Source organism: Montipora foliosa, chromosome 2, assembly GCF_036669935.1.
Source record: "Montipora foliosa isolate CH-2021 chromosome 2, ASM3666993v2, whole genome shotgun sequence".
NCBI classification, from domain to species: domain Eukaryota; kingdom Metazoa; phylum Cnidaria; class Anthozoa; order Scleractinia; family Acroporidae; genus Montipora; species Montipora foliosa.
The window spans coordinates 56,314,802-56,342,301 of NC_090870.1; the positions used below are offsets into that span (position 1 = coordinate 56,314,802).

Here is a 27,500-nt window from a genome sequence, read left to right on the forward strand (position 1 = left end):
ATATTTATAAATCTTGTATTAAACAAGTTATATTGGAACCATTAAAGAATATCACTGTTTTTTTCATTATAAAAGGTAGTCCTACATGTAAAAGGCAGAAAAGGGTTTAGCTTTGACGAAGGGCTAACGCGCGAAACAAACAAAACAAACAAACACACTTTAAAAATCTGAAGAAAGAAAGGAAGTGGTTTTTTTATCATAGTACCACTTTAATGTTAGGGAAATCGACGCAGAGCAACGAGCAAAATGTCCGCACTAATTACATGTTAAAGCATCGAATAACAGATTTATTATTCCACTACAAAGAAAAGTGTGATTTTGCTTCGATTTTATTTGGTAAGAGTGCTTAAAAACAGTGCATAATCTGTCCATTAGGGGGCGTACGACCGATGTCACACATACATCATACGGACGCATCCGAGAATGAGTTAACAATTCTTTTCCAAGAGACTCTATCAGCCATCAAATTTGGGAGATCATTTATATCTTGATTGATGTCCCTTGCTATACAGTCAATGTAGTTGAAAGGTCTTCTTCCTCTAGATGTGCGTGGGAACCTCATGCAAATGACGTCAGAGATTATTTGGTCTTTGGATCGATAGCAGTGGCCTGCAAATCTGGCTCGGCGTTGAGCAAGGATGGACGATATTTGTGGAATACCGACCGCGACCGATGTAGACAGCACAAAGAACCCGCCAAAGGTCCTTTATATGATTAGATGAAAGAAATTTGACAATCGATGACAAGCTCTAAATCCTCAGGTTTTGCATCGTGGTGAAAAGAATTTCTTTCATTAAAAAACTCCCGTTCCGTCCGTATTCGCTCTGTTCTAACCCGGCAGTGCCGCCCTGTGGTTGGGGCACTTGCTTTGCCATCTAGAAATCCCGAGTTCACGACTGGTTCTTGCCATTCGTTGAATATAATCCAGGCCAAACTTTCCTTTTTCTCAGCTGATGCACTTGTGAATAGCCAACTGGTTTGCCTCCGGCCAGTCGGATGTAGTTGGGATTCTTAACACTTAGTATTTCTTTTATTGTGTTTCATTGGCCCTGAAAAGCCGCTAAAGGGAGTGGTCAATGAAATGTGTTTTTATTTTTTTTCCTTTTTTTATTTAACGTATCCTTGTGAGCTTTCAAACTCACTTTAAGCGAATTAGATCTCTGATCGCATTATCTGAAATTAGGATAACACATTCAAATGATATCAACTTTAACGTGGCTAGGTTGCTGTAGATGTTCCCGCCAACACCTCTGTCTGCAAGAAGTGTTGGAATGTACATTCGTCAGGATCTCGATTATGTTGTAGTTAAAGTAACACCCTAATTAGGCGTTTCAAGAATTCTGCGTTGAGATCCTTGTTGTTAAGGTGCCTAACATCTCAACACACTTTTCCATTTTACTTATTCTCGCAAATCGTCCCAAATGCATCGTGTTGTTTTTAAAACCTTTTGATTGAAATTGGTTTTGAACGACGGGAAAAGTGGTCATACTTTGATCCAAGAACGAGCAATGCAGGTCGACGTCACAGACTGCTTTGCATTGATAATAGTTCTTTGAAAACGGCAATGCAAATTAATTTGAGTTCTTCTCAGTTGCAATAGGAAAAAAATTAATTCGTCACTGTATCACTAACATTCTCGATCGCCGACTGGATTTGTTGCTGTTAGAAAAAAGTTCTTCAATTTTCCCCTTCGCTATTTACGGCCGCATCGCTGGTTTTCGCCCACACTGAAGAAATAACACCTTCGATAGTTAATTTTAATTAGTTTGTAAACTTAACAAGGACAGAAAGCTAGTAACGAGTTCAAAAGCAGCCTTAAGTTGAATGTAATGTAGTAGCATCCGGTTCTTACGAAAAGGGTAAACTCCAGTTTTTCCTAGACTACAGAATACAAGACCACTTATGTTCAACATAAAATACATTTCCACCACAGTCCCAAAGTCGATTATCAACCCGCCGCCACCGTAGTACGGTACTCGATAACGTCTATGTCTTTCACCGTGACAATTAAACATCCACTTCCATCCCCGTGAGCATACAAAATGCCAGATAAATCAGTTATCTTAAATCGTTTTTCCTCAATGTAAAGTCAATGAAGTTGTGTAAAAGAATATCTACCACACAAATTGCAGAGAGTTCAAAATGCAGCCGCCCGACTTGTTGATATGCAGGGCACGTTTTGTCATATTACTCCAGTGCTCCATCAGCTGCATTGGCTTCCTGTTTTATTTCGTATTAATTTTAAGGTTTTACTTTTAACTTTCAAAGCCATTCGCAAATTAGCACCGTCCTATATCAACGATCTCGTCAAAATTAAGCCTTTAACCTCAAGATATGGACTGCGATCTAAGGACGGAATACTGCTATCTCATCCGAATTTTAAAACTTTAACAACCCTGGGCGACCGTGCTTTCGTTGCTTCGGCGCCAAAACTTTGGAACGATTTACCTTCAGATATTAGAATGGCCAAATCTGTTGACACTTTTAAAAAACTTTTAAAGACGCATCTTTTTATTAAGGCTTTTTATTCTTAGTTAGCTTGGCTTTTAAATATTTTATACAACACATGATGTAATTAGTATTTATTATTTGTTATTTTATTCCATGTATTGTTGTAATGCGCAGTTGATCATCTCGCCATCGAAACTGCGCAATATAAATTCGTAATTTATTATTACAAATTCCTCTTAAATAATGAACCAACTTTTAAACCCTTTGACGTGTAGTTTCAAAGGGGATAGAATATTCACAATCTTTAAGGCCGGCATCTCCAAACGTTTCTTGATTTACAGTAACACTTCCGACACCAACGCAAAAGAGTAAACTTTAATTATTCAAAACAGTTTCCACCCCAACAGAGACAAAAATGAGAGATTCGCTCTGTTACCTCGCATTCTCCAGACCCGGCATGCACATATCCCTTTCATACACTATACATTTCATTTGAACACAAAGAGCTGTCCATAGCAACGACTTCAACACCTTCATATCTTTTTTAGGAATAAAAGCCGGCTGCTCGGAACCTTGCTTGATTTACAGTGCGACTTCCGAGATCAACGCAATAGAGTTGAATTCCTCCAGACCAGTTAACTTAACATCAGACCTCAGCCGCGCAGTAGCTCTGGATGTCCACGTTAGAGAGAGAACCATTTACTGGAGCGATATTAACCGAAGGATTATTCAACGTATGAACCTGACCACTGGGATAATCGAGAACATTATTACAGACAATCTCGGCATTATCGATGGTCTTGCGGTAGAATGGGAGAGTGATTTAATATACTGGGCAGACTACAGTAACAGCAGAGTGGAAGTTGCTACTCTAGATGGAAAACACCGTAAGATACTCTTTGCATCGCAAGTGTACAACCCTCGTGGAATTGCACTTTATCCAAAGAAAGGGTGAGTGTTTACCTCTTTCAAAATCCATTACTCTAACGATGATTAATTGTTGGGATGTCATTAGTGATGGATGTATTGATCATAAGTGATTTACTCAATGCTAGTTATTGGATCTAATCAAGGTGCCAAGTTTTTCCGGTTTTTATCTTTTTTAAGGTTGATGTTCTGGACCGACTGGAGTTTTCATAGCCCCAAAATCGAAAGAGCCAGCCTGGCAGGGCTAGATCGAATAGTGCTCGTTGACCTTCGAAACTCCAGCCAGTACTGGCCAAATGGCATTTTTATCGATTATGCAGAAGATCGCGTCTACTGGATCGACGCATGGAATGACACTATTGATTCATGCGACTTGAATGGAAAGAACAGACGCCAAGTGACGAGTAGCATTCATCCCACTTTTAACATGCACCCCTTTGATTTCACTGTGTACGATGACATCTTGTACTGGAGTGATTGGAACACTGACTCAATCGAAAGACTCGATTGGAAAACTGCCGCTTACATAGGTGGTTTCGGTATTTTGACATCTGATCGGGTTTTTGGCGTTGCATTACTTGACCACTCAAGACAACCGACCTCCGCAGGTACCACGGTAAAATAAAACAAACTTCGTATAAGACGAGTATTTAACAGACAAACTCAAACTATAACCAACAACCTGAAACGATCCAACCATGCTTCTTCACTATCAAGATCTCTAGGACATAGGCGGATGTTGATGGCAAGACCAAAGCTAAACTGAAACCCTCAACACCAAGTAGAAAAATAACCCTTATAAAAAAATGAAAACATCTTCTCAATTAACTGATAATACTAAGTAATGACAAGGCTTGGCAAATCGCTCAACGCAACAAAACTGTTACACAAGCATAAAAACTAACATTGGAATTTCCTTATAAAGCCCTGAACGAGTGCACAAGCAGGCACAAGAGTCTCCGATTTCTACAAAGAAACCCGTTTGGGCTAAGCGAACTTTCTAAGCTTTTTTTTCTCCTAAAGAGGAGAGTTATCGATTTATGTTAGCCATTTTAATTTGTCTTGGGATAATATGAAACTACTTGATAATGACGGTCTCTTTGTCATATTGTTTAGACTAAGAGTATTGTATCCAGAGCCGCAATTAAAGAATTAGCCTTTCCTACTTAATGAGGAGGTATCTTCAAGGACTTAAAGGAGAGAGCTCGAGCCTTCTAGATGTAGCTATTGTCAACAAGAACTGTCACTTTTATTCTCAGGAAACCAACTCTGCAAAGTGAATAACGGTGGTTGCAGTCACCTTTGCCTATTGACTCCAGGTGGATATCAGTGTTCATGTCCCCATGGCTTATCGCTGGACTCTACTGGCACGAAATGTGTTACAGGTAACAATGACGAGTCATTTGATTGTCTTCATGGAACGCTGGCTTTGATTAAAAAAAGTGTAGCATTTTTAAATGCAAGTCAGCAGCTCTTACTTATCAAATGGAAAAGAAAACTACAGTCAAGAAGACTCGTCTTGACCTTGGGTATGCTCCCGAAAAGCTTTCATCGCTACGAACAATGCAAGTACTAAAAGTGGAACTGTTAACTTTGAAAAAACGTGTGCACGAGTCTCATAGCACCCTAACGAAAAAGAACTTCTCAGTAGCTTCTTTCCATGGAAATGATATCATATCGTTTTGGATCCTGGTAAGAGAGCAAATCCGTGTGCGCCAAGATAATTATCTGCAATCTCATTGAGATGGAGCTGGTGCTGCCAAGGAAATTTCGTGTGTTGTTATCATGACCAAGCGTTCTGCGTTCACACCGACTGCTCAATAAGATGTCGTCTTTAAAGTAAACACGTAGCATGAAACAGAACTAATAAAATATTTCAAATAGTTTTTCTTTATGGCAATGGGGCCATATATGGCGGATTTGCTGTCTTATCTTGCATTTTCTTGATCATGTAGATATCCTTTGCCAGTTACAGTATTCATTTGATTTGAATACAAAGAGGTGTCCATAGCAACGGCTTTAACACTTTCACTCATATCCTTTTCAGGAATAGAAGCTGGCTGCTCGGAACCTTGCTTGATTTACAGTGCGACTTCCGAGATCAACGCAATAGAATTAACTTCCTCCAGAACAGTTAACTTTGCCGCAAACCTCAGCCGCGCAGTTGCTCTGGATGTCCACGTTAAAGAGAAAACGATATACTGGAGCGACATTAACCAACGAATTATTCACCGTATGAACCTGACCACTGGGATAATCGAAGACATTATTACAGACAATCTCGGCATTATCGATGGTCTTGCGGTAGAATGGGAGAGTGATTTAATATACTGGGCAGACTACAGTAATAGCAGGCTGGAAGTTGCTTCTCTAGATGGAAATCAACGAAAGGTACTCTTTGCATCGCGAGTGTACAACCCTCGTGGAATTGCACTTTATCCAAAGAAAGGGTGAGTGTTTGCCTGTTTGAAAATCCATTACTCTAACAATAATTGGTTGTTGGGATGGCATTAGTTATGGATGTATTGATCATAAGTAATTTACTCAATGCTAGTTATTTGATGTAATCAATATGCCCGGTTTTTCCGGTTTTTATTTTTTTTAAGGTTGATGTTCTGGACCGACTGGAGTTTTCATAACCCCAAAATCGAAAGAGCCAGCCTGGCAGGGCTAGATCGAATAGTGCTCGTTGACCTTCGAAACTCCAGCCAGTACTGGCCAAATGGCATTTTTATCGATTATACAGAAGATCGCGTCTACTGGATCGACGCATGGATTGACGCTATTGATTCATGCGACTTGAATGGAAACAACAGACGCCAAGTGGCAAGTCCCGTTCATCCCATTTTTAACATGCACCCCTTTGATTTCACTGTGTACGATGACATCTTGTACTGGAGTGACTGGAACACTGACTCAATCGAAAGACTCAATTGGACAACTGCAGCTTATATAGGCGGCCTCGGTGTTTTGACATATGACCGGGTTTTTGGCGTTGCATTGCTCGACAATTCAAGACAACCGGCATCTGCAGGTAAACAGATTAAAATAAAACAAAATGTTTCATGGATTTCCATCACAAGGCTCGTATACAGCGCGCAAGTACTAAACATCCCAGCTCTTTTCGATAGCATATATCCCGAAACGATCCAAAAACCCTTCATCGCTATCATGACCTCTATGACAGAGGCTGATGTTGATGACAAGACCAAATTATGCTTTGCTGACACCCTGCGCTGTCCAAGAAGCAAAATCAACCCTCTTATAATAAATAAAATGCATTCTCTTGATCTACGCATAATACTTGGGAAATCCCCCAACGAAAGAAACTGTTACACAAGCATAGAGAGGTACATTGGAAGTTCCTTATGAAGCCCTGAACGAGTGCACAAACAGGCACAAGAGTCTCCGATTTCTACAAAGAAATCCATTTGGGCAAACCGATTTTTCTAAGCTTTAATTTCTTCTAAAGAGGAGAGTTCTCGATTTATGTTAGCCATTTTAATTTGTCTTGGGATGATCTGAAACTACTTGATACTGACGTTTTCTTTGTCATATTGATTAGACTAAGAGTATTGTATCCAGAGCCGCAATTAAAGAATTAGCCTTTCCTACTTAATGAGGAGGTATCTTCAAGGACTTAAAGGAGAGAGCTCGAGCCTTCTAGATGTAGCTATTGTCAACAAGAACTGTCACTTTTATTCTCAGGAAACCAACTCTGCAAAGTGAATAACGGTGGTTGCAGTCACCTTTGCCTATTGACTCCAGGTGGATATCAGTGTTCATGTCCCCATGGCTTATCGCTGGACTCTACTGGCACGAAATGTGTTACAGGTAACAATGACGAGTCATTTGATTGTCTTCATGGAACGCTGGCTTTGATTAAAAAAATGTAGCATTTTTAAATGCAAGTCAGCAGCTCTTACTTATCAAATGGAAAAGAAAACTACAGTCAAGAACGCTCGTCTTGACCTTGGGTATGCTCCCGAAAGGCTTTCATCGCTACGAACAATGCAAGTACTAAAAGTGGAACTGTTAACTTTGAAAAAACGTGTGCACGAGTCTCATAGCACCCTAACGAAAAAGAACTTCTCAGTAGCTTCTTTCCATGGAAATGATATCATATCGTTTTGGATCCTGGTAAGAGAGCAAATCCGTGTGCGCCAAGATCATTATCTGCAATCTCATTTAGATGGAGCTGGTGCTGCCAAGGAAATTTCGTGTGTTGTTATCATGACCAAGCGTTCTGCGTTCACACCGACTGCTCAATAAGATGTCGTCTTTAAAGTAAACACGTAGCATGAAACAGAACTAATAAAATATTTCAAATAGTTTTTCTTTATGGCAATGGGGCCATATATGGCGGATTTGCTGTCTTATCTTGCATTTTCTTGATCATGTAGATATCCTTTGCCAGTTACAGTATTCATTTGATTTGAATACAAAGAGGTGTCCATAGCAACGGCTTTAACACTTTCACTCATATCCTTTTCAGGAATAGAAGCTGGCTGCTCGGAACCTTGCTTGATTTACAGTGCGACTTCCGAGATCAACGCAATAGAATTAACTTCCTCCAGAACAGTTAACTTTGCCGCAAACCTCAGCCGCGCAGTTGCTCTGGATGTCCACGTTAAAGAGAAAACGATATACTGGAGCGACATTAACCAACGAATTATTCACCGTATGAACCTGACCACTGGGATAATCGAAGACATTATTACAGACAATCTCGGCATTATCGATGGTCTTGCGGTAGAATGGGAGAGTGATTTAATATACTGGGCAGACTACAGTAATAGCAGGCTGGAAGTTGCTTCTCTAGATGGAAATCAACGAAAGGTACTCTTTGCATCGCGAGTGTACAACCCTCGTGGAATTGCACTTTATCCAAAGAAAGGGTGAGTGTTTGCCTGTTTGAAAATCCATTACTCTAACAATAATTGGTTGTTGAGATGGCATTAGTTATGGATGTATTGATCATAAGTAATTTACTCAATGCTAGTTATTTGATGTAATCAATATGCCCGGTTTTTCCGGTTTTTATCTTTTTTAAGGTTGATGTTCTGGACCGACTGGAGTTTTCATAACCCCAAAATCGAAAGAGCCAGCCTGGCAGGGCTAGATCGAATAGTGCTCGTTGACCTTCGAAACTCCAGCCAGTACTGGCCAAATGGCATTTTTATCGATTATACAGAAGATCGCGTCTACTGGATCGACGCGTGGATTGACGCTATTGATTCATGCGACTTGAATGGAAACAACAGACGCCAAGTGGCAAGTCCCGTTCATCCCATTTTTAACATGCACCCCTTTGATTTCACTGTGTACGATGACATCTTGTACTGGAGTGACTGGAACACTGACTCAATCGAAAGACTCAATTGGACAACTGCAGCTTATATAGGTGGCCTCGGTGTTTTGACATATGACCGGGTTTTTGGCGTTGCATTGCTCGACAATTCAAGACAACCGGCATCTGCAGGTAAACAGATTAAAATAAAACAAAATGTTTCATGGATTTCCATCACAAGGCTCGTATACAGCGCGCAAGTACTAAACATCCCAGCTCTTTTCGATAGCATATATCCCGAAACGATCCAAAAACCCTTCATCGCTATCATGACCTCTATGACAGAGGCTGATGTTGATGACAAGACCAAATTATGCTTTGCTGACACCCTGCGCTGTCCAAGAAGCAAAATCAACCCTCTTATAATAAATAAAATGCATTCTCTTGATCTACGCATAATACTTGGGAAATCCCCCAACGAAAGAAACTGTTACACAAGCATAGAGAGGTACATTGGAAGTTCCTTATGAAGCCCTGAACGAGTGCACAAACAGGCACAAGAGTCTCCGATTTCTACAAAGAAATCCATTTGGGCAAACCGAACTTTCTAAGCTTTAATTTCTTCTAAAGAGGAGAGTTCTCGATTTATGTTAGCCATTTTAATTTGTCTTGGGATGATCTGAAACTACTTGATACTGACGTTTTCTTTGTCATATTGATTAGACTAAGAGTATTGTATCCAGAGCCGCAATTAAAGAATTAGCCTTTCCTACTTAATGAGGAGGTATCTTCAAGGACTTAAAGGAGAGAGCTCGAGCCTTCTAGATGTAGCTATTGTCAACAAGAACTGTCACTTTTATTCTCAGGAAACCAACTCTGCAAAGTGAATAACGGTGGTTGCAGTCACCTTTGCCTATTGACTCCAGGTGGATATCAGTGTTCATGTCCCCATGGCTTATCGCTGGACTCTACTGGCACGAAATGTGTTACAGGTAACAATGACGAGTCATTTGATTGTCTTCATGGAACGCTGGCTTTGATTAAAAAAAATGTAGCATTTTTAAATGCAAGTCAGCAGCTCTTACTTATCAAATGGAAAAGAAAACTACAGTCAAGAACGCTCGTCTTGACCTTGGGTATGCTCCCGAAAGGCTTTCATCGCTACGAACAATGCAAGTACTAAAAGTGGAACTGTTAACTTTGAAAAAACGTGTGCACGAGTCTCATAGCACCCTAACGAAAAAGAACTTCTCAGTAGCTTCTTTCCATGGAAATGATATCATATCGTTTTGGATCCTGGTAAGAGAGCAAATCCGTGTGCGCCAAGATCATTATCTGCAATCTCATTTAGATGGAGCTGGTGCTGCCAAGGAAATTTCGTGTGTTGTTATCATGACCAAGCGTTCTGCGTTCACACCGACTGCTCAATAAGATGTCGTCTTTAAAGTAAACACGTAGCATGAAACAGAACTAATAAAATATTTCAAATAGTTTTTCTTTATGGCAATGGGGCCATATATGGCGGATTTGCTGTCTTATCTTGCATTTTCTTGATCATGTAGATATCCTTTGCCAGTTACAGTATTCATTTGATTTGAATACAAAGAGGTGTCCATAGCAACGGCTTTAACACTTTCACTCATATCCTTTTCAGGAATAGAAGCTGGCTGCTCGGAACCTTGCTTGATTTACAGTGCGACTTCCGAGATCAACGCAATAGAATTAACTTCCTCCAGAACAGTTAACTTTGCCGCAAACCTCAGCCGCGCAGTTGCTCTGGATGTCCACGTTAAAGAGAAAACGATATACTGGAGCGACATTAACCAACGAATTATTCACCGTATGAACCTGACCACTGGGATAATCGAAGACATTATTACAGACAATCTCGGCATTATCGATGGTCTTGCGGTAGAATGGGAGAGTGATTTAATATACTGGGCAGACTACAGTAATAGCAGGCTGGAAGTTGCTTCTCTAGATGGAAATCAACGAAAGGTACTCTTTGCATCGCGAGTGTACAACCCTCGTGGAATTGCACTTTATCCAAAGAAAGGGTGAGTGTTTGCCTGTTTGAAAATCCATTACTCTAACAATAATTGGTTGTTGAGATGGCATTAGTTATGGATGTATTGATCATAAGTAATTTACTCAATGCTAGTTATTTGATGTAATCAATATGCCCGGTTTTTCCGGTTTTTATCTTTTTTAAGGTTGATGTTCTGGACCGACTGGAGTTTTCATAACCCCAAAATCGAAAGAGCCAGCCTGGCAGGGCTAGATCGAATAGTGCTCGTTGACCTTCGAAACTCCAGCCAGTACTGGCCAAATGGCATTTTTATCGATTATACAGAAGATCGCGTCTACTGGATCGACGCATGGATTGACGCTATTGATTCATGCGACTTGAATGGAAACAACAGACGCCAAGTGGCAAGTCCCGTTCATCCCATTTTTAACATGCACCCCTTTGATTTCACTGTGTACGATGACATCTTGTACTGGAGTGACTGGAACACTGACTCAATCGAAAGACTCAATTGGACAACTGCAGCTTATATAGGTGGCCTCGGTGTTTTGACATATGACCGGGTTTTGGCGTTGCATTGCTCGACAATTCAAGACAACCGGCATCTGCAGGTAAACAGATTAAAATAAAACAAAATGTTTCATGGATTTCCATCACAAGGCTCGTATACAGCGCGCAAGTACTAAACATCCCAGCTCTTTTCGATAGCATATATCCCGAAACGATCCAAAAACCCTTCATCGCTATCATGACCTCTATGACAGAGGCTGATGTTGATGACAAGACCAAATTATGCTTTGCTGACACCCTGCGCTGTCCAAGAAGCAAAATCAACCCTCTTATAATAAATAAAATGCATTCTCTTGATCTACGCATAATACTTGGGAAATCCCCCAACGAAAGAAACTGTTACACAAGCATAGAGAGGTACATTGGAAGTTCCTTATGAAGCCCTGAACGAGTGCACAAACAGGCACAAGAGTCTCCGATTTCTACAAAGAAATCCATTTGGGCAAACCGAACTTTCTAAGCTTTAATTTCTTCTAAAGAGGAGAGTTCTCGATTTATGTTAGCCATTTTAATTTGTCTTGGGATGATCTGAAACTACTTGATACTGACGTTTTCTTTGTCATATTGATTAGACTAAGAGTATTGTATCCAGAGCCGCAATTAAAGAATTAGCCTTTCCTACTTAATGAGGAGGTATCTTCAAGGACTTAAAGGAGAGAGCTCGAGCCTTCTAGATGTAGCTATTGTCAACAAGAACTGTCACTTTTATTCTCAGGAAACCAACTCTGCAAAGTGAATAACGGTGGTTGCAGTCACCTTTGCCTATTGACTCCAGGTGGATATCAGTGTTCATGTCCCCATGGCTTATCGCTGGACTCTACTGGCACGAAATGTGTTACAGGTAACAATGACGAGTCATTTGATTGTCTTCATGGAACGCTGGCTTTGATTAAAAAAAATGTAGCATTTTTAAATGCAAGTCAGCAGCTCTTACTTATCAAATGGAAAAGAAAACTACAGTCAAGAACGCTCGTCTTGACCTTGGGTATGCTCCCGAAAGGCTTTCATCGCTACGAACAATGCAAGTACTAAAAGTGGAACTGTTAACTTTGAAAAAACGTGTGCACGAGTCTCATAGCACCCTAACGAAAAAGAACTTCTCAGTAGCTTCTTTCCATGGAAATGATATCATATCGTTTTGGATCTTGGTAAGAGAGCAAATCCGTGTGCGCCAAGATCATTATCTGCAATCTCATTTAGATGGAGCTGGTGCTGCCAAGGAAATTTCGTGTGTTGTTATCATGACCAAGCGTTCTGCGTTCACACCGACTGCTCAATAAGATGTCGTCTTTAAAGTAAACACGTAGCATGAAACAGAACTAATAAAATATTTCAAATAGTTTTTCTTTATGGCAATGGGGCCATATATGGCGGATTTGCTGTCTTATCTTGCATTTTCTTGATCATGTAGATATCCTTTGCCAGTTACAGTATTCATTTGATTTGAATACAAAGAGGTGTCCATAGCAACGGCTTTAACACTTTCACTCATATCCTTTTCAGGAATAGAAGCTGGCTGCTCGGAACCTTGCTTGATTTACAGTGCGACTTCCGAGATCAACGCAATAGAATTAACTTCCTCCAGAACAGTTAACTTTGCCGCAAACCTCAGCCGCGCAGTTGCTCTGGATGTCCACGTTAAAGAGAAAACGATATACTGGAGCGACATTAACCAACGAATTATTCACCGTATGAACCTGACCACTGGGATAATCGAAGACATTATTACAGACAATCTCGGCATTATCGATGGTCTTGCGGTAGAATGGGAGAGTGATTTAATATACTGGGCAGACTACAGTAATAGCAGGCTGGAAGTTGCTTCTCTAGATGGAAATCAACGAAAGGTACTCTTTGCATCGCGAGTGTACAACCCTCGTGGAATTGCACTTTATCCAAAGAAAGGGTGAGTGTTTGCCTGTTTGAAAATCCATTACTCTAACAATAATTGGTTGTTGAGATGGCATTAGTTATGGATGTATTGATCATAAGTAATTTACTCAATGCTAGTTATTTGATGTAATCAATATGCCCGGTTTTTCCGGTTTTTATCTTTTTTAAGGTTGATGTTCTGGACCGACTGGAGTTTTCATAACCCCAAAATCGAAAGAGCCAGCCTGGCAGGGCTAGATCGAATAGTGCTCGTTGACCTTCGAAACTCCAGCCAGTACTGGCCAAATGGCATTTTTATCGATTATACAGAAGATCGCGTCTACTGGATCGACGCATGGATTGACGCTATTGATTCATGCGACTTGAATGGAAACAACAGACGCCAAGTGGCAAGTCCCGTTCATCCCATTTTTAACATGCACCCCTTTGATTTCACTGTGTACGATGACATCTTGTACTGGAGTGACTGGAACACTGACTCAATCGAAAGACTCAATTGGACAACTGCAGCTTATATAGGTGGCCTCGGTGTTTTGACATATGACCGGGTTTTTGGCGTTGCATTGCTCGACAATTCAAGACAACCGGCATCTGCAGGTAAACAGATTAAAATAAAACAAAATGTTTCATGGATTTCCATCACAAGGCTCGTATACAGCGCGCAAGTACTAAACATCCCAGCTCTTTTCGATAGCATATATCCCGAAACGATCCAAAAACCCTTCATCGCTATCATGACCTCTATGACAGAGGCTGATGTTGATGACAAGACCAAATTATGCTTTGCTGACACCCTGCGCTGTCCAAGAAGCAAAATCAACCCTCTTATAATAAATAAAATGCATTCTCTTGATCTACGCATAATACTTGGGAAATCCCCCAACGAAAGAAACTGTTACACAAGCATAGAGAGGTACATTGGAAGTTCCTTATGAAGCCCTGAACGAGTGCACAAACAGGCACAAGAGTCTCCGATTTCTACAAAGAAATCCATTTGGGCAAACCGAACTTTCTAAGCTTTAATTTCTTCTAAAGAGGAGAGTTCTCGATTTATGTTAGCCATTTTAATTTGTCTTGGGATGATCTGAAACTACTTGATACTGACGTTTTCTTTGTCATATTGATTAGACTAAGAGTATTGTATCCAGAGCCGCAATTAAAGAATTAGCCTTTCCTACTTAATGAGGAGGTATCTTCAAGGACTTAAAGGAGAGAGCTCGAGCCTTCTAGATGTAGCTATTGTCAACAAGAACTGTCACTTTTATTCTCAGGAAACCAACTCTGCAAAGTGAATAACGGTGGTTGCAGTCACCTTTGCCTATTGACTCCAGGTGGATATCAGTGTTCATGTCCCCATGGCTTATCGCTGGACTCTACTGGCACGAAATGTGTTACAGGTAACAATGACGAGTCATTTGATTGTCTTCATGGAACGCTGGCTTTGATTAAAAAAATGTAGCATTTTTAAATGCAAGTCAGCAGCTCTTACTTATCAAATGGAAAAGAAAACTACAGTCAAGAACGCTCGTCTTGACCTTGGGTATGCTCCCGAAAAGCTTTCATCGCTACGAACAATGCAAGTACTAAAAGTGGAACTGTTAACTTTGAAAAAACGTGTGCACGAGTCTCATAGCACCCTAACGAAAAAGAACTTCTCAGTAGCTTCTTTCCATGGAAATGATATCATATCGTTTTGGATCCTGGTAAGAGAGCAAATCCGTGTGCGCCAAGATCATTATCTGCAATCTCATTTAGATGGAGCTGGTGCTGCCAAGGAAATTTCGTGTGTTGTTATCATGACCAAGCGTTCTGCGTTCACACCGACTGCTCAATAAGATGTCGTCTTTAAAGTAAACACGTAGCATGAAACAGAACTAATAAAATATTTCAAATAGTTTTTCTTTATGGCAATGGGGCCATATATGGCGGATTTGCTGTCTTATCTTGCATTTTCTTGATCATGTAGATATCCTTTGCCAGTTACAGTATTCATTTGATTTGAATACAAAGAGGTGTCCATAGCAACGGCTTTAACACTTTCACTCATATCCTTTTTAGGAATAGAAGCTGGCTGCTCGGAACCTTGCTTGATTTACAGTGCGACTTCCGAGATCAACGCAATAGAATTAACTTCCTCCAGAACAGTTAACTTTGCCGCAAACCTCAGCCGCGCAGTTGCTCTGGATGTCCACGTTAAAGAGAAAACGATATACTGGAGCGACATTAACCAACGAATTATTCACCGTATGAACCTGACCACTGGGATAATCGAAGACATTATTACAGACAATCTCGGCATTATCGATGGTCTTGCGGTAGAATGGGAGAGTGATTTAATATACTGGGCAGACTACAGTAATAGCAGGCTGGAAGTTGCTTCTCTAGATGGAAATCAACGAAAGGTACTCTTTGCATCGCGAGTGTACAACCCTCGTGGAATTGCACTTTATCCAAAGAAAGGGTGAGTGTTTGCCTGTTTGAAAATCCATTACTCTAACAATAATTGGTTGTTGAGATGGCATTAGTTATGGATGTATTGATCATAAGTAATTTACTCAATGCTAGTTATTTGATGTAATCAATATGCCCGGTTTTTCCGGTTTTTATCTTTTTTAAGGTTGATGTTCTGGACCGACTGGAGTTTTCATAACCCCAAAATCGAAAGAGCCAGCCTGGCAGGGCTAGATCGAATAGTGCTCGTTGACCTTCGAAACTCCAGCCAGTACTGGCCAAATGGCATTTTTATCGATTATACAGAAGATCGCGTCTACTGGATCGACGCATGGATTGACGCTATTGATTCATGCGACTTGAATGGAAACAACAGACGCCAAGTGGCAAGTCCCGTTCATCCCATTTTTAACATGCACCCCTTTGATTTCACTGTGTACGATGACATCTTGTACTGGAGTGACTGGAACACTGACTCAATCGAAAGACTCAATTGGACAACTGCAGCTTATATAGGTGGCCTCGGTGTTTTGACATATGACCGGGTTTTTGGCGTTGCATTGCTCGACAATTCAAGACAACCGGCATCTGCAGGTAAACAGATTAAAATAAAACAAAATGTTTCATGGATTTCCATCACAAGGCTCGTATACAGCGCGCAAGTACTAAACATCCCAGCTCTTTTCGATAGCATATATCCCGAAACGATCCAAAAACCCTTCATCGCTATCATGACCTCTATGACAGAGGCTGATGTTGATGACAAGACCAAATTATGCTTTGCTGACACCCTGCGCTGTCCAAGAAGCAAAATCAACCCTCTTATAATAAATAAAATGCATTCTCTTGATCTACGCATAATACTTGGGAAATCCCCCAACGAAAGAAACTGTTACACAAGCATAGAGAGGTACATTGGAAGTTCCTTATGAAGCCCTGAACGAGTGCACAAACAGGCACAAGAGTCTCCGATTTCTACAAAGAAATCCATTTGGGCAAACCGAACTTTCTAAGCTTTAATTTCTTCTAAAGAGGAGAGTTCTCGATTTATGTTAGCCATTTTAATTTGTCTTGGGATGATCTGAAACTACTTGATACTGACGTTTTCTTTGTCATATTGATTAGACTAAGAGTATTGTATCCAGAGCCGCAATTAAAGAATTAGCCTTTCCTACTTAATGAGGAGGTATCTTCAAGGACTTAAAGGAGAGAGCTCGAGCCTTCTAGATGTAGCTATTGTCAACAAGAACTGTCACTTTTATTCTCAGGAAACCAACTCTGCAAAGTGAATAACGGTGGTTGCAGTCACCTTTGCCTATTGACTCCAGGTGGATATCAGTGTTCATGTCCCCATGGCTTATCGCTGGACTCTACTGGCACGAAATGTGTTACAGGTAACAATGACGAGTCATTTGATTGTCTTCATGGAACGCTGGCTTTGATTAAAAAAATGTAGCATTTTTAAATGCAAGTCAGCAGCTCTTACTTATCAAATGGAAAAGAAAACTACAGTCAAGAACGCTCGTCTTGACCTTGGGTATGCTCCCGAAAAGCTTTCATCGCTACGAACAATGCAAGTACTAAAAGTGGAACTGTTAACTTTGAAAAAACGTGTGCACGAGTCTCATAGCACCCTAACGAAAAAGAACTTCTCAGTAGCTTCTTTCCATGGAAATGATATCATATCGTTTTGGATCCTGGTAAGAGAGCAAATCCGTGTGCAACAAGATCATTATCTGCAATCTCATTTAGATGGAGCTGGTGCTGCCAAGGAAATTTCGTGTGTTGTTATCATGACCAAGCGTTCTGCGTTCACACCGACTGCTCAATAAGATGTCGTCTTTAAAGTAAACACGTAGCATGAAACAGAACTAATAAAATATTTCAAATAGTTTTTCTTTATGGCAATGGGGCCATATATGGCGGATTTGCTGTCTTATCTTGCATTTTCTTGATCATGTAGATATCCTTTGCCAGTTACAGTATTCATTTGATTTGAATACAAAGAGGTGTCCATAGCAACGGCTTTAACACTTTCACTCATATCCTTTTCAGGAATAGAAGCTGGCTGCTCGGAACCTTGCTTGATTTACAGTGCGACTTCCGAGATCAACGCAATAGAATTAACTTCCTCCAGAACAGTTAACTTTGCCGCAAACCTCAGCCGCGCAGTTGCTCTGGATGTCCACGTTAAAGAGAAAACGATATACTGGAGCGACATTAACCAACGAATTATTCACCGTATGAACCTGACCACTGGGATAATCGAAGACATTATTACAGACAATCTCGGCATTATCGATGGTCTTGCGGTAGAATGGGAGAGTGATTTAATATACTGGGCAGACTACAGTAATAGCAGGCTGGAAGTTGCTTCTCTAGATGGAAATCAACGAAAGGTACTCTTTGCATCGCGAGTGTACAACCCTCGTGGAATTGCACTTTATCCAAAGAAAGGGTGAGTGTTTGCCTGTTTGAAAATCCATTACTCTAACAATAATTGGTTGTTGAGATGGCATTAGTTATGGATGTATTGATCATAAGTAATTTACTCAATGCTAGTTATTTGATGTAATCAATATGCCCGGTTTTTCCGGTTTTTATCTTTTTTAAGGTTGATGTTCTGGACCGACTGGAGTTTTCATAACCCCAAAATCGAAAGAGCCAGCCTGGCAGGGCTAGATCGAATAGTGCTCGTTGACCTTCGAAACTCCAGCCAGTACTGGCCAAATGGCATTTTTATCGATTATACAGAAGATCGCGTCTACTGGATCGACGCATGGATTGACGCTATTGATTCATGCGACTTGAATGGAAACAACAGACGCCAAGTGGCAAGTCCCGTTCATCCCATTTTTAACATGCACCCCTTTGATTTCACTGTGTACGATGACATCTTGTACTGGAGTGACTGGAACACTGACTCAATCGAAAGACTCAATTGGACAACTGCAGCTTATATAGGTGGCCTCGGTGTTTTGACATATGACCGGGTTTTTGGCGTTGCATTGCTCGACAATTCAAGACAACCGGCATCTGCAGGTAAACAGATTAAAATAAAACAAAATGTTTCATGGATTTCCATCACAAGGCTCGTATACAGCGCGCAAGTACTAAACATCCCAGCTCTTTTCGATAGCATATATCCCGAAACGATCCAAAAACCCTTCATCGCTATCATGACCTCTATGACAGAGGCTGATGTTGATGACAAGACCAAATTATGCTTTGCTGACACCCTGCGCTGTCCAAGAAGCAAAATCAACCCTCTTATAATAAATAAAATGCATTCTCTTGATCTACGCATAATACTTGGGAAATCCCCCAACGAAAGAAACTGTTACACAAGCATAGAGAGGTACATTGGAAGTTCCTTATGAAGCCCTGAACGAGTGCACAAACAGGCACAAGAGTCTCCGATTTCTACAAAGAAATCCATTTGGGCAAACCGAACTTTCTAAGCTTTAATTTCTTCTAAAGAGGAGAGTTCTCGATTTATGTTAGCCATTTTAATTTGTCTTGGGATGATCTGAAACTACTTGATACTGACGTTTTCTTTGTCATATTGATTAGACTAAGAGTATTGTATCCAGAGCCGCAATTAAAGAATTAGCCTTTCCTACTTAATGAGGAGGTATCTTCAAGGACTTAAAGGAGAGAGCTCGAGCCTTCTAGATGTAGCTATTGTCAACAAGAACTGTCACTTTTATTCTCAGGAAACCAACTCTGCAAAGTGAATAACGGTGGTTGCAGTCACCTTTGCCTATTGACTCCAGGTGGATATCAGTGTTCATGTCCCCATGGCTTATCGCTGGACTCTACTGGCACGAAATGTGTTACAGGTAACAATGACGAGTCATTTGATTGTCTTCATGGAACGCTGGCTTTGATTAAAAAAAATGTAGCATTTTTAAATGCAAGTCAGCAGCTCTTACTTATCAAATGGAAAAGAAAACTACAGTCAAGAACGCTCGTCTTGACCTTGGGTATGCTCCCGAAAAGCTTTCATCGCTACGAACAATGCAAGTACTAAAAGTGGAACTGTTAACTTTGAAAAAACGTGTGCACGAGTCTCATAGCACCCTAACGAAAAAGAACTTCTCAGTAGCTTCTTTCCATGGAAATGATATCATATCGTTTTGGATCCTGGTAAGAGAGCAAATCCGTGTGCGCCAAGATAATTATCTGCAATCTCATTTAGATGGAGCTGGTGCTGCCAAGGAAATTTCGTGTGTTGTTATCATGACCAAGCGTTCTGCGTTCACACCGACTGCTCAATAAGATGTCGTCTTTAAAGTAAACACGTAGCATGAAACAGAACTAATAAAATATTTCAAATAGTTTTTCTTTATGGCAATGGGGCCATATATGGCGGATTTGCTGTCTTATCTTGCATTTTCTTGATCATGTAGATATCCTTTGCCAGTTACAGTATTCATTTGATTTGAATACAAAGAGGTGTCCATAGCAACGGCTTTAACACTTTCACTCATATCCTTTTCAGGAATAGAAGCTGGCTGCTCGGAACCTTGCTTGATTTACAGTGCGACTTCCGAGATCAACGCAATAGAATTAACTTCCTCCAGAACAGTTAACTTTGCCGCAAACCTCAGCCGCGCAGTTGCTCTGGATGTCCACGTTAAAGAGAAAACGATATACTGGAGCGACATTAACCAACGAATTATTCACCGTATGAACCTGACCACTGGGATAATCGAAGACATTATTACAGACAATCTCGGCATTATCGATGGTCTTGCGGTAGAATGGGAGAGTGATTTAATATACTGGGCAGACTACAGTAATAGCAGGCTGGAAGTTGCTTCTCTAGATGGAAATCAACGAAAGGTACTCTTTGCATCGCGAGTGTACAACCCTCGTGGAATTGCACTTTATCCAAAGAAAGGGTGAGTGTTTGCCTGTTTGAAAATCCATTACTCTAACAATAATTGGTTGTTGAGATGGCATTAGTTATGGATGTATTGATCATAAGTAATTTACTCAATGCTAGTTATTTGATGTAATCAATATGCCCGGTTTTTCCGGTTTTTATCTTTTTTAAGGTTGATGTTCTGGACCGACTGGAGTTTTCATAACCCCAAAATCGAAAGAGCCAGCCTGGCAGGGCTAGATCGAATAGTGCTCGTTGACCTTCGAAACTCCAGCCAGTACTGGCCAAATGGCATTTTTATCGATTATACAGAAGATCGCGTCTACTGGATCGACGCATGGATTGACGCTATTGATTCATGCGACTTGAATGGAAACAACAGACGCCAAGTGGCAAGTCCCGTTCATCCCATTTTTAACATGCACCCCTTTGATTTCACTGTGTACGATGACATCTTGTACTGGAGTGACTGGAACACTGACTCAATCGAAAGACTCAATTGGACAACTGCAGCTTATATAGGTGGCCTCGGTGTTTTGACATATGACCGGGTTTTTGGCGTTGCATTGCTCGACAATTCAAGACAACCGGCATCTGCAGGTAAACAGATTAAAATAAAACAAAATGTTTCATGGATTTCCATCACAAGGCTCGTATACAGCGCGCAAGTACTAAACATCCCAGCTCTTTTCGATAGCATATATCCCGAAACGATCCAAAAACCCTTCATCGCTATCATGACCTCTATGACAGAGGCTGATGTTGATGACAAGACCAAATTATGCTTTGCTGACACCCTGCGCTGTCCAAGAAGCAAAATCAACCCTCTTATAATAAATAAAATGCATTCTCTTGATCTACGCATAATACTTGGGAAATCCCCCAACGAAAGAAACTGTTACACAAGCATAGAGAGGTACATTGGAAGTTCCTTATGAAGCCCTGAACGAGTGCACAAACAGGCACAAGAGTCTCCGATTTCTACAAAGAAATCCATTTGGGCAAACCGAACTTTCTAAGCTTTAATTTCTTCTAAAGAGGAGAGTTCTCGATTTATGTTAGCCATTTTAATTTGTCTTGGGATGATCTGAAACTACTTGATACTGACGTTTTCTTTGTCATATTGATTAGACTAAGAGTATTGTATCCAGAGCCGCAATTAAAGAATTAGCCTTTCCTACTTAATGAGGAGGTATCTTCAAGGACTTAAAGGAGAGAGCTCGAGCCTTCTAGATGTAGCTATTGTCAACAAGAACTGTCACTTTTATTCTCAGGAAACCAACTCTGCAAAGTGAATAACGGTGGTTGCAGTCACCTTTGCCTATTGACTCCAGGTGGATATCAGTGTTCATGTCCCCATGGCTTATCGCTGGACTCTACTGGCACGAAATGTGTTACAGGTAACAATGACGAGTCATTTGATTGTCTTCATGGAACGCTGGCTTTGATTAAAAAAAATGTAGCATTTTTAAATGCAAGTCAGCAGCTCTCACTTATCAAATGGAAAAGAAAACTACAGTCAAGAACGCTCGTCTTGACCTTGGGTATGCTCCCGAAAAGCTTTCATCGCTACGAACAATGCAAGTACTAAAAGTGGAACTGTTAACTTTGAAAAAACGTGTGCACGAGTCTCATAGCACCCTAACGAAAAAGAACTTCTCAGTAGCTTCTTTCCATGGAAATGATATCATATCGTTTTGGATCCTGGTAAGAGAGCAAATCCGTGTGCAACAAGATCATTATCTGCAATCTCATTTAGATGGAGCTGGTGCTGCCAAGGAAATTTCGTGTGTTGTTATCATGACCAAGCGTTCTGCGTTCACACCGACTGCTCAATAAGATGTCGTCTTTAAAGTAAACACGTAGCATGAAACAGAACTAATAAAATATTTCAAATAGTTTTTCTTTATGGCAATGGGGCCATATATGGCGGATTTGCTGTCTTATCTTGCATTTTCTTGATCATGTAGATATCCTTTGCCAGTTACAGTATTCATTTGATTTGAATACAAAGAGGTGTCCATAGCAACGGCTTTAACACTTTCACTCATATCCTTTTCAGGAATAGAAGCTGGCTGCTCGGAACCTTGCTTGATTTACAGTGCGACTTCCGAGATCAACGCAATAGAATTAACTTCCTCCAGAACAGTTAACTTTGCCGCAAACCTCAGCCGCGCAGTTGCTCTGGATGTCCACGTTAAAGAGAAAACGATATACTGGAGCGACATTAACCAACGAATTATTCACCGTATGAACCTGACCACTGGGATAATCGAAGACATTATTACAGACAATCTCGGCATTATCGATGGTCTTGCGGTAGAATGGGAGAGTGATTTAATATACTGGGCAGACTACAGTAATAGCAGGCTGGAAGTTGCTTCTCTAGATGGAAATCAACGAAAGGTACTCTTTGCATCGCGAGTGTACAACCCTCGTGGAATTGCACTTTATCCAAAGAAAGGGTGAGTGTTTGCCTGTTTGAAAATCCATTACTCTAACAATAATTGGTTGTTGGGATGGCATTAGTTATGGATGTATTGATCATAAGTAATTTACTCAATGCTAGTTATTTGATGTAATCAATATGCCCGGTTTTTCCGGTTTTTATCTTTTTTAAGGTTGATGTTCTGGACCGACTGGAGTTTTCATAACCCCAAAATCGAAAGAGCCAGCCTGGCAGGGCTAGATCGAATAGTGCTCGTTGACCTTCGAAACTCCAGCCAGTACTGGCCAAATGGCATTTTTATCGATTATACAGAAGATCGCGTCTACTGGATCGACGCATGGATTGACGCTATTGATTCATGCGACTTGAATGGAAACAACAGACGCCAAGTGGCAAGTCCCGTTCATCCCATTTTTAACATGCACCCCTTTGATTTCACTGTGTACGATGACATCTTGTACTGGAGTGACTGGAACACTGACTCAATCGAAAGACTCAATTGGACAACTGCAGCTTATATAGGTGGCCTCGGTGTTTTGACATATGACCGGGTTTTGGCGTTGCATTGCTCGACAATTCAAGACAACCGGCATCTGCAGGTAAACAGATTAAAATAAAACAAAATGTTTCATGGATTTCCATCACAAGGCTCGTATACAGCGCGCAAGTACTAAACATCCCAGCTCTTTTCGATAGCATATATCCCGAAACGATCCAAAAACCCTTCATCGCTATCATGACCTCTATGACAGAGGCTGATGTTGATGACAAGACCAAATTATGCTTTGCTGACACCCTGCGCTGTCCAAGAAGCAAAATCAACCCTCTTATAATAAATAAAATGCATTCTCTTGATCTACGCATAATACTTGGGAAATCCCCCAACGAAAGAAACTGTTACACAAGCATAGAGAGGTACATTGGAAGTTCCTTATGAAGCCCTGAACGAGTGCACAAACAGGCACAAGAGTCTCCGATTTCTACAAAGAAATCCATTTGGGCAAACCGAACTTTCTAAGCTTTAATTTCTTCTAAAGAGGAGAGTTCTCGATTTATGTTAGCCATTTTAATTTGTCTTGGGATGATCTGAAACTACTTGATACTGACGTTTTCTTTGTCATATTGATTAGACTAAGAGTATTGTATCCAGAGCCGCAATTAAAGAATTAGCCTTTCCTACTTAATGAGGAGGTATCTTCAAGGACTTAAAGGAGAGAGCTCGAGCCTTCTAGATGTAGCTATTGTCAACAAGAACTGTCACTTTTATTCTCAGGAAACCAACTCTGCAAAGTGAATAACGGTGGTTGCAGTCACCTTTGCCTATTGACTCCAGGTGGATATCAGTGTTCATGTCCCCATGGCTTATCGCTGGACTCTACTGGCACGAAATGTGTTACAGGTAACAATGACGAGTCATTTGATTGTCTTCATGGAACGCTGGCTTTGATAAAAAAAAAATGTAGCATTTCTAAATGCAAGTTAGCAGCTCTCACTTATCAAATGGAAAAGAAAACTACAGTCAAGAACGCTTGTCTTGACCTTGGGTATGCTCCCGAAAAGCTTTCATCGCTACGAACAATGCAAGTACTAAAAGTGGAACTGTTAACTTTGAAAAAACGTGTGCACGAGTCTCATAGCACCCTAACGAAAAAGAACTTCTCAGTAGCTTCTTTCCATGGAAATGATATCATATCGTTTTGGATCCTGGTAAGAGAGCAAATCCGTGTGCAACAAGATCATTATCTGCAATCTCATTTAGATGGAGCTGGTGCTGCCAAGGAAATTTCGTGTGTTGTTATCATGACCAAGCGTTCTGCGTTCACACCGACTGCTCAATAAGATTTCGTCTTTAAAGTAAACACGTAGCATGAAACAGAACTAATAAAATATTTCAAATAGTTTTTCTTTATGGCAATGGGGCCATATATGGCGGATTTGCTGTCTTATCTTGCATTTTCTTGATCATGTAGATATCCTTTGCCAGTTACAGTATTCATTTGATTTGAATACAAAGAGGTGTCCATAGCAACGGCTTTAACACTTTCACTCATATCCTTTTCAGGAATAGAAGCTGGCTGCTCGGAACCTTGCTTGATTTACAGTGCGACTTCCGAGATCAACGCAATAGAATTAACTTCCTCCAGAACAGTTAACTTTGCCGCAAACCTCAGCCGCGCAGTTGCTCTGGATGTCCACGTTAAAGAGAAAACGATATACTGGAGCGACATTAACCAACGAATTATTCACCGTATGAACCTGACCACTGGGATAATCGAAGACATTATTACAGACAATCTCGGCATTATCGATGGTCTTGCGGTAGAATGGGAGAGTGATTTAATATACTGGGCAGACTACAGTAATAGCAGGCTGGAAGTTGCTTCTCTAGATGGAAATCAACGAAAGGTACTCTTTGCATCGCGAGTGTACAACCCTCGTGGAATTGCACTTTATCCAAAGAAAGGGTGAGTGTTTGCCTGTTTGAAAATCCATTACTCTAACAATAATTGGTTGTTGGGATGGCATTAGTTATGGATGTATTGATCATAAGTAATTTACTCAATGCTAGTTATTTGATGTAATCAATATGCCCGGTTTTTCCGGTTTTTATGTTTTTTAAGGTTGATGTTCTGGACCGACTGGAGTTTTCATAACCCCAAAATCGAAAGAGCCAGCCTGGCAGGGCCAGATCGAATAGTGCTCGTTGACCTTCGAAACTCCAGCCAGTACTGGCCAAATGGCATTTTTATCGATTATACAGAAGATCGCGTCTACTGGATCGACGCATGGATTGACGCTATTGATTCATGCGACTTGAATGGAAACAACAGACGCCAAGTGGCAAGTCCCGTTCATCCCATTTTTAACATGCACCCCTTTGATTTCACTGTGTACGATGACATCTTGTACTGGAGTGACTGGAACACTGACTCAATCGAAAGACTCAATTGGACAACTGCAGCTTATATAGGTGGCCTCGGTGTTTTGACATATGACCGGGTTTTTGGCGTTGCATTGCTCGACAATTCAAGACAACCGGCTTCTGCAGGTAAACAGAATGAACTAGAATAAACTTGTTGTCGGGTTGCCATTAGATGCATTGTACATAATTAGTTTTAGTTGAAGAGTGGCGAGCTCTAACGAAAGCAAATATCCTGCGGAAACGACCCAGCTTCCCTCCTTCACTATCATGATCTCTTCGAGAGAGCCTGTTGTTGTGGCAAGACTAATGCTTCTCTTCCTGAAATGACGCATAGCAAAATGTGCCATCTTGTTAGAAATGAAAAGTGTCCTCTTGATTTACTTATAATATTTTACATATCCTCGCGGCAACGCATGAAAATTGTTGAACCAGTATAGGAAATATCTTTGGTTTCTAACGAGGCCTTGAACGAGTGCATACGGCTAGGAGCCTCTTTTAGGAGACAGTGTGGTCCAGTGGTTACAGCCTACCAGTGGTTAGGTTTGCATGCGGCTGCTCCGGGTTCAAATCCTGTTCTAACCTCTGACTTGGATTTGTTTCCGGTTGTCCCGGATTCAACTCCACCTCGCTTTGTAAATAGCCAACTGGTTGCCTCCCGCCAGTTGGGGTTCTTAATAATGTTTCCGTTAAGTTTGAATTGTTACTTTTACCTTGTTAACAGTGGAGTGCCTGTAAACTAGCTTGATAGCTAAGTGCACTTCCACTATAAACAAAGCGGTTACGGTTTTTTTTTTTCAAGAAAAAAATCTCGGTGAGCTAACCGAACTTTCTTAGCATTATTTCCTAAAGGCAGAGCTATCAATTTATATCATGCATTTGAACTGATCGTCAGATGATGTGCAAAGACTTGATACCAACGGTTTCTCTGTCAGATCTATTTTACTAGGAGAGTTGTGTCGAGAATTGTAATCAAAGATGTACCTATCGCTTCCTATAGTCTCGTAGACGCGAAAGCCTTCTAGATTTAGCTATTGTGAGCAAGAACTGTTACTTTCATTGCCAGGAAACCCACTCTGCAAAGTGAATAACGGTGGCTGCAGTCACTTGTGCCTGTTGACTCCAGACGGATATCAGTGCGCATGTCCCCTGGGCTTATCGCTGGACTCTGATGGGAAGAAATGTGTGACAGGTAACAATTACAAGTTATTTTATTGTGCTCATGGAAAACTGGCTTCAATTAAAAATCATTTATCGCTTTTGAATGCAACTTTGCAGCTCTCTCTTATCATAGCGAAAAACAAAACAACTGCCAAGAACGCTTATCTCGACCGTGGGTATGATCCCGAAAAGCTCTGATCCCTACCGGAAATACAAGATCTAGAACTGGAACTGTTAATTGTTTTCAAAAAGTGGATACGAGTGACATAGCACCTTAATGAAACAAAATTCCCAAGTAGTATTCTTTTGATGGGAGTGATGTCATATCAGTTCGGATCATGCCAAGAGTTTATAAGGCAAGAGAGGGATCCCTGTGCCCCAGGATAATTACCTGAAATGTCATTTAGATCTGTACAGGCCCGCAAATGATCCCGACCTGGAAATGATCCTAATAAACGATACTCCAAA

At 40.8% G+C, this 27,500-nt stretch overlaps 5 protein-coding genes and 2 pseudogenes across 5 annotated transcripts in view; all 7 read left to right on the plus strand.

The window, feature by feature from the left end:
- Positions 1 to 5,832, plus strand: part of LOC137993642 (low-density lipoprotein receptor-related protein 6-like) — a 20,117-nt gene extending 14,285 nt beyond the window's left edge. Inside the window, exons 3-6 of the mRNA XM_068839605.1 lie at positions 3,000 to 3,402; positions 3,559 to 3,986; positions 4,638 to 4,763; positions 5,426 to 5,832. Of these exons, the coding sequence (XP_068695706.1) occupies positions 3,000 to 3,402; positions 3,559 to 3,986; positions 4,638 to 4,763; positions 5,426 to 5,832 (1,364 nt within the window). The remainder of the gene's footprint in view (positions 1 to 2,999; positions 3,403 to 3,558; positions 3,987 to 4,637; positions 4,764 to 5,425) is intronic.
- Positions 5,833 to 5,988: 156 nt separating this feature from the next.
- LOC137991848 (low-density lipoprotein receptor-related protein 6-like) lies at positions 5,989 to 8,329 on the plus strand. The gene is made up of 3 exons (XM_068836885.1): positions 5,989 to 6,412; positions 7,087 to 7,212; positions 7,874 to 8,329. The coding sequence occupies exons 1-3, from the start codon at positions 5,989 to 5,991 to the stop codon at positions 8,278 to 8,280; spliced, it is 957 nt and encodes a 318-aa protein (XP_068692986.1). The 3' UTR covers positions 8,281 to 8,329.
- Positions 8,330 to 8,436: 107 nt separating this feature from the next.
- LOC137991849 (low-density lipoprotein receptor-related protein 6-like) lies at positions 8,437 to 10,778 on the plus strand. Its single transcript, XM_068836887.1, has 3 exons — positions 8,437 to 8,860; positions 9,535 to 9,660; positions 10,323 to 10,778. Exons 1-3 carry the CDS (start codon positions 8,437 to 8,439, stop codon positions 10,727 to 10,729), a joined length of 957 nt encoding a protein of 318 aa, XP_068692988.1. The 3' UTR covers positions 10,730 to 10,778.
- Positions 10,779 to 10,885: 107 nt separating this feature from the next.
- Positions 10,886 to 13,226, plus strand: LOC137991850 (low-density lipoprotein receptor-related protein 6-like; annotated as a pseudogene).
- Positions 13,227 to 13,333: 107 nt separating this feature from the next.
- Positions 13,334 to 15,674, plus strand: LOC137991851 (low-density lipoprotein receptor-related protein 6-like). The gene is made up of 3 exons (XM_068836888.1): positions 13,334 to 13,757; positions 14,432 to 14,557; positions 15,219 to 15,674. Exons 1-3 carry the CDS (start codon positions 13,334 to 13,336, stop codon positions 15,623 to 15,625), a joined length of 957 nt encoding a protein of 318 aa, XP_068692989.1. The 3' UTR covers positions 15,626 to 15,674.
- A 107-nt stretch (positions 15,675 to 15,781) lies between these two features.
- Positions 15,782 to 18,122, plus strand: LOC137991852 (low-density lipoprotein receptor-related protein 6-like). Its single transcript, XM_068836889.1, has 3 exons — positions 15,782 to 16,205; positions 16,880 to 17,005; positions 17,667 to 18,122. The coding sequence occupies exons 1-3, from the start codon at positions 15,782 to 15,784 to the stop codon at positions 18,071 to 18,073; spliced, it is 957 nt and encodes a 318-aa protein (XP_068692990.1). The 3' UTR covers positions 18,074 to 18,122.
- Positions 18,123 to 18,387: 265 nt separating this feature from the next.
- Positions 18,388 to 27,500, plus strand: part of LOC137993639 (low-density lipoprotein receptor-related protein 6-like) — a 32,733-nt pseudogene continuing 23,620 nt past the window's right edge.

Coding starts and splice junctions, on each gene's coding strand:
- LOC137991851 (XM_068836888.1), top strand. CDS start 13,334: ATGTTCTGGACCGACTGGAGTTTTCATAACCCCAAAATCGAAAGAGCC. Junction 13,758..14,431: donor AAGACAACCGGCATCTGCAG/GTAAACAGATTA, acceptor TTTTATTCTCAG/GAAACCAACTCTGCAAAGTG. Junction 14,558..15,218: donor TGGCACGAAATGTGTTACAG/GTAACAATGACG, acceptor TATCCTTTTTAG/GAATAGAAGCTGGCTGCTCG.
- LOC137991848 (XM_068836885.1), top strand. CDS start 5,989: ATGTTCTGGACCGACTGGAGTTTTCATAACCCCAAAATCGAAAGAGCC. Junction 6,413..7,086: donor AAGACAACCGGCATCTGCAG/GTAAACAGATTA, acceptor TTTTATTCTCAG/GAAACCAACTCTGCAAAGTG. Junction 7,213..7,873: donor TGGCACGAAATGTGTTACAG/GTAACAATGACG, acceptor TATCCTTTTCAG/GAATAGAAGCTGGCTGCTCG.
- LOC137991849 (XM_068836887.1), top strand. CDS start 8,437: ATGTTCTGGACCGACTGGAGTTTTCATAACCCCAAAATCGAAAGAGCC. Junction 8,861..9,534: donor AAGACAACCGGCATCTGCAG/GTAAACAGATTA, acceptor TTTTATTCTCAG/GAAACCAACTCTGCAAAGTG. Junction 9,661..10,322: donor TGGCACGAAATGTGTTACAG/GTAACAATGACG, acceptor TATCCTTTTCAG/GAATAGAAGCTGGCTGCTCG.
- LOC137991852 (XM_068836889.1), top strand. CDS start 15,782: ATGTTCTGGACCGACTGGAGTTTTCATAACCCCAAAATCGAAAGAGCC. Junction 16,206..16,879: donor AAGACAACCGGCATCTGCAG/GTAAACAGATTA, acceptor TTTTATTCTCAG/GAAACCAACTCTGCAAAGTG. Junction 17,006..17,666: donor TGGCACGAAATGTGTTACAG/GTAACAATGACG, acceptor TATCCTTTTCAG/GAATAGAAGCTGGCTGCTCG.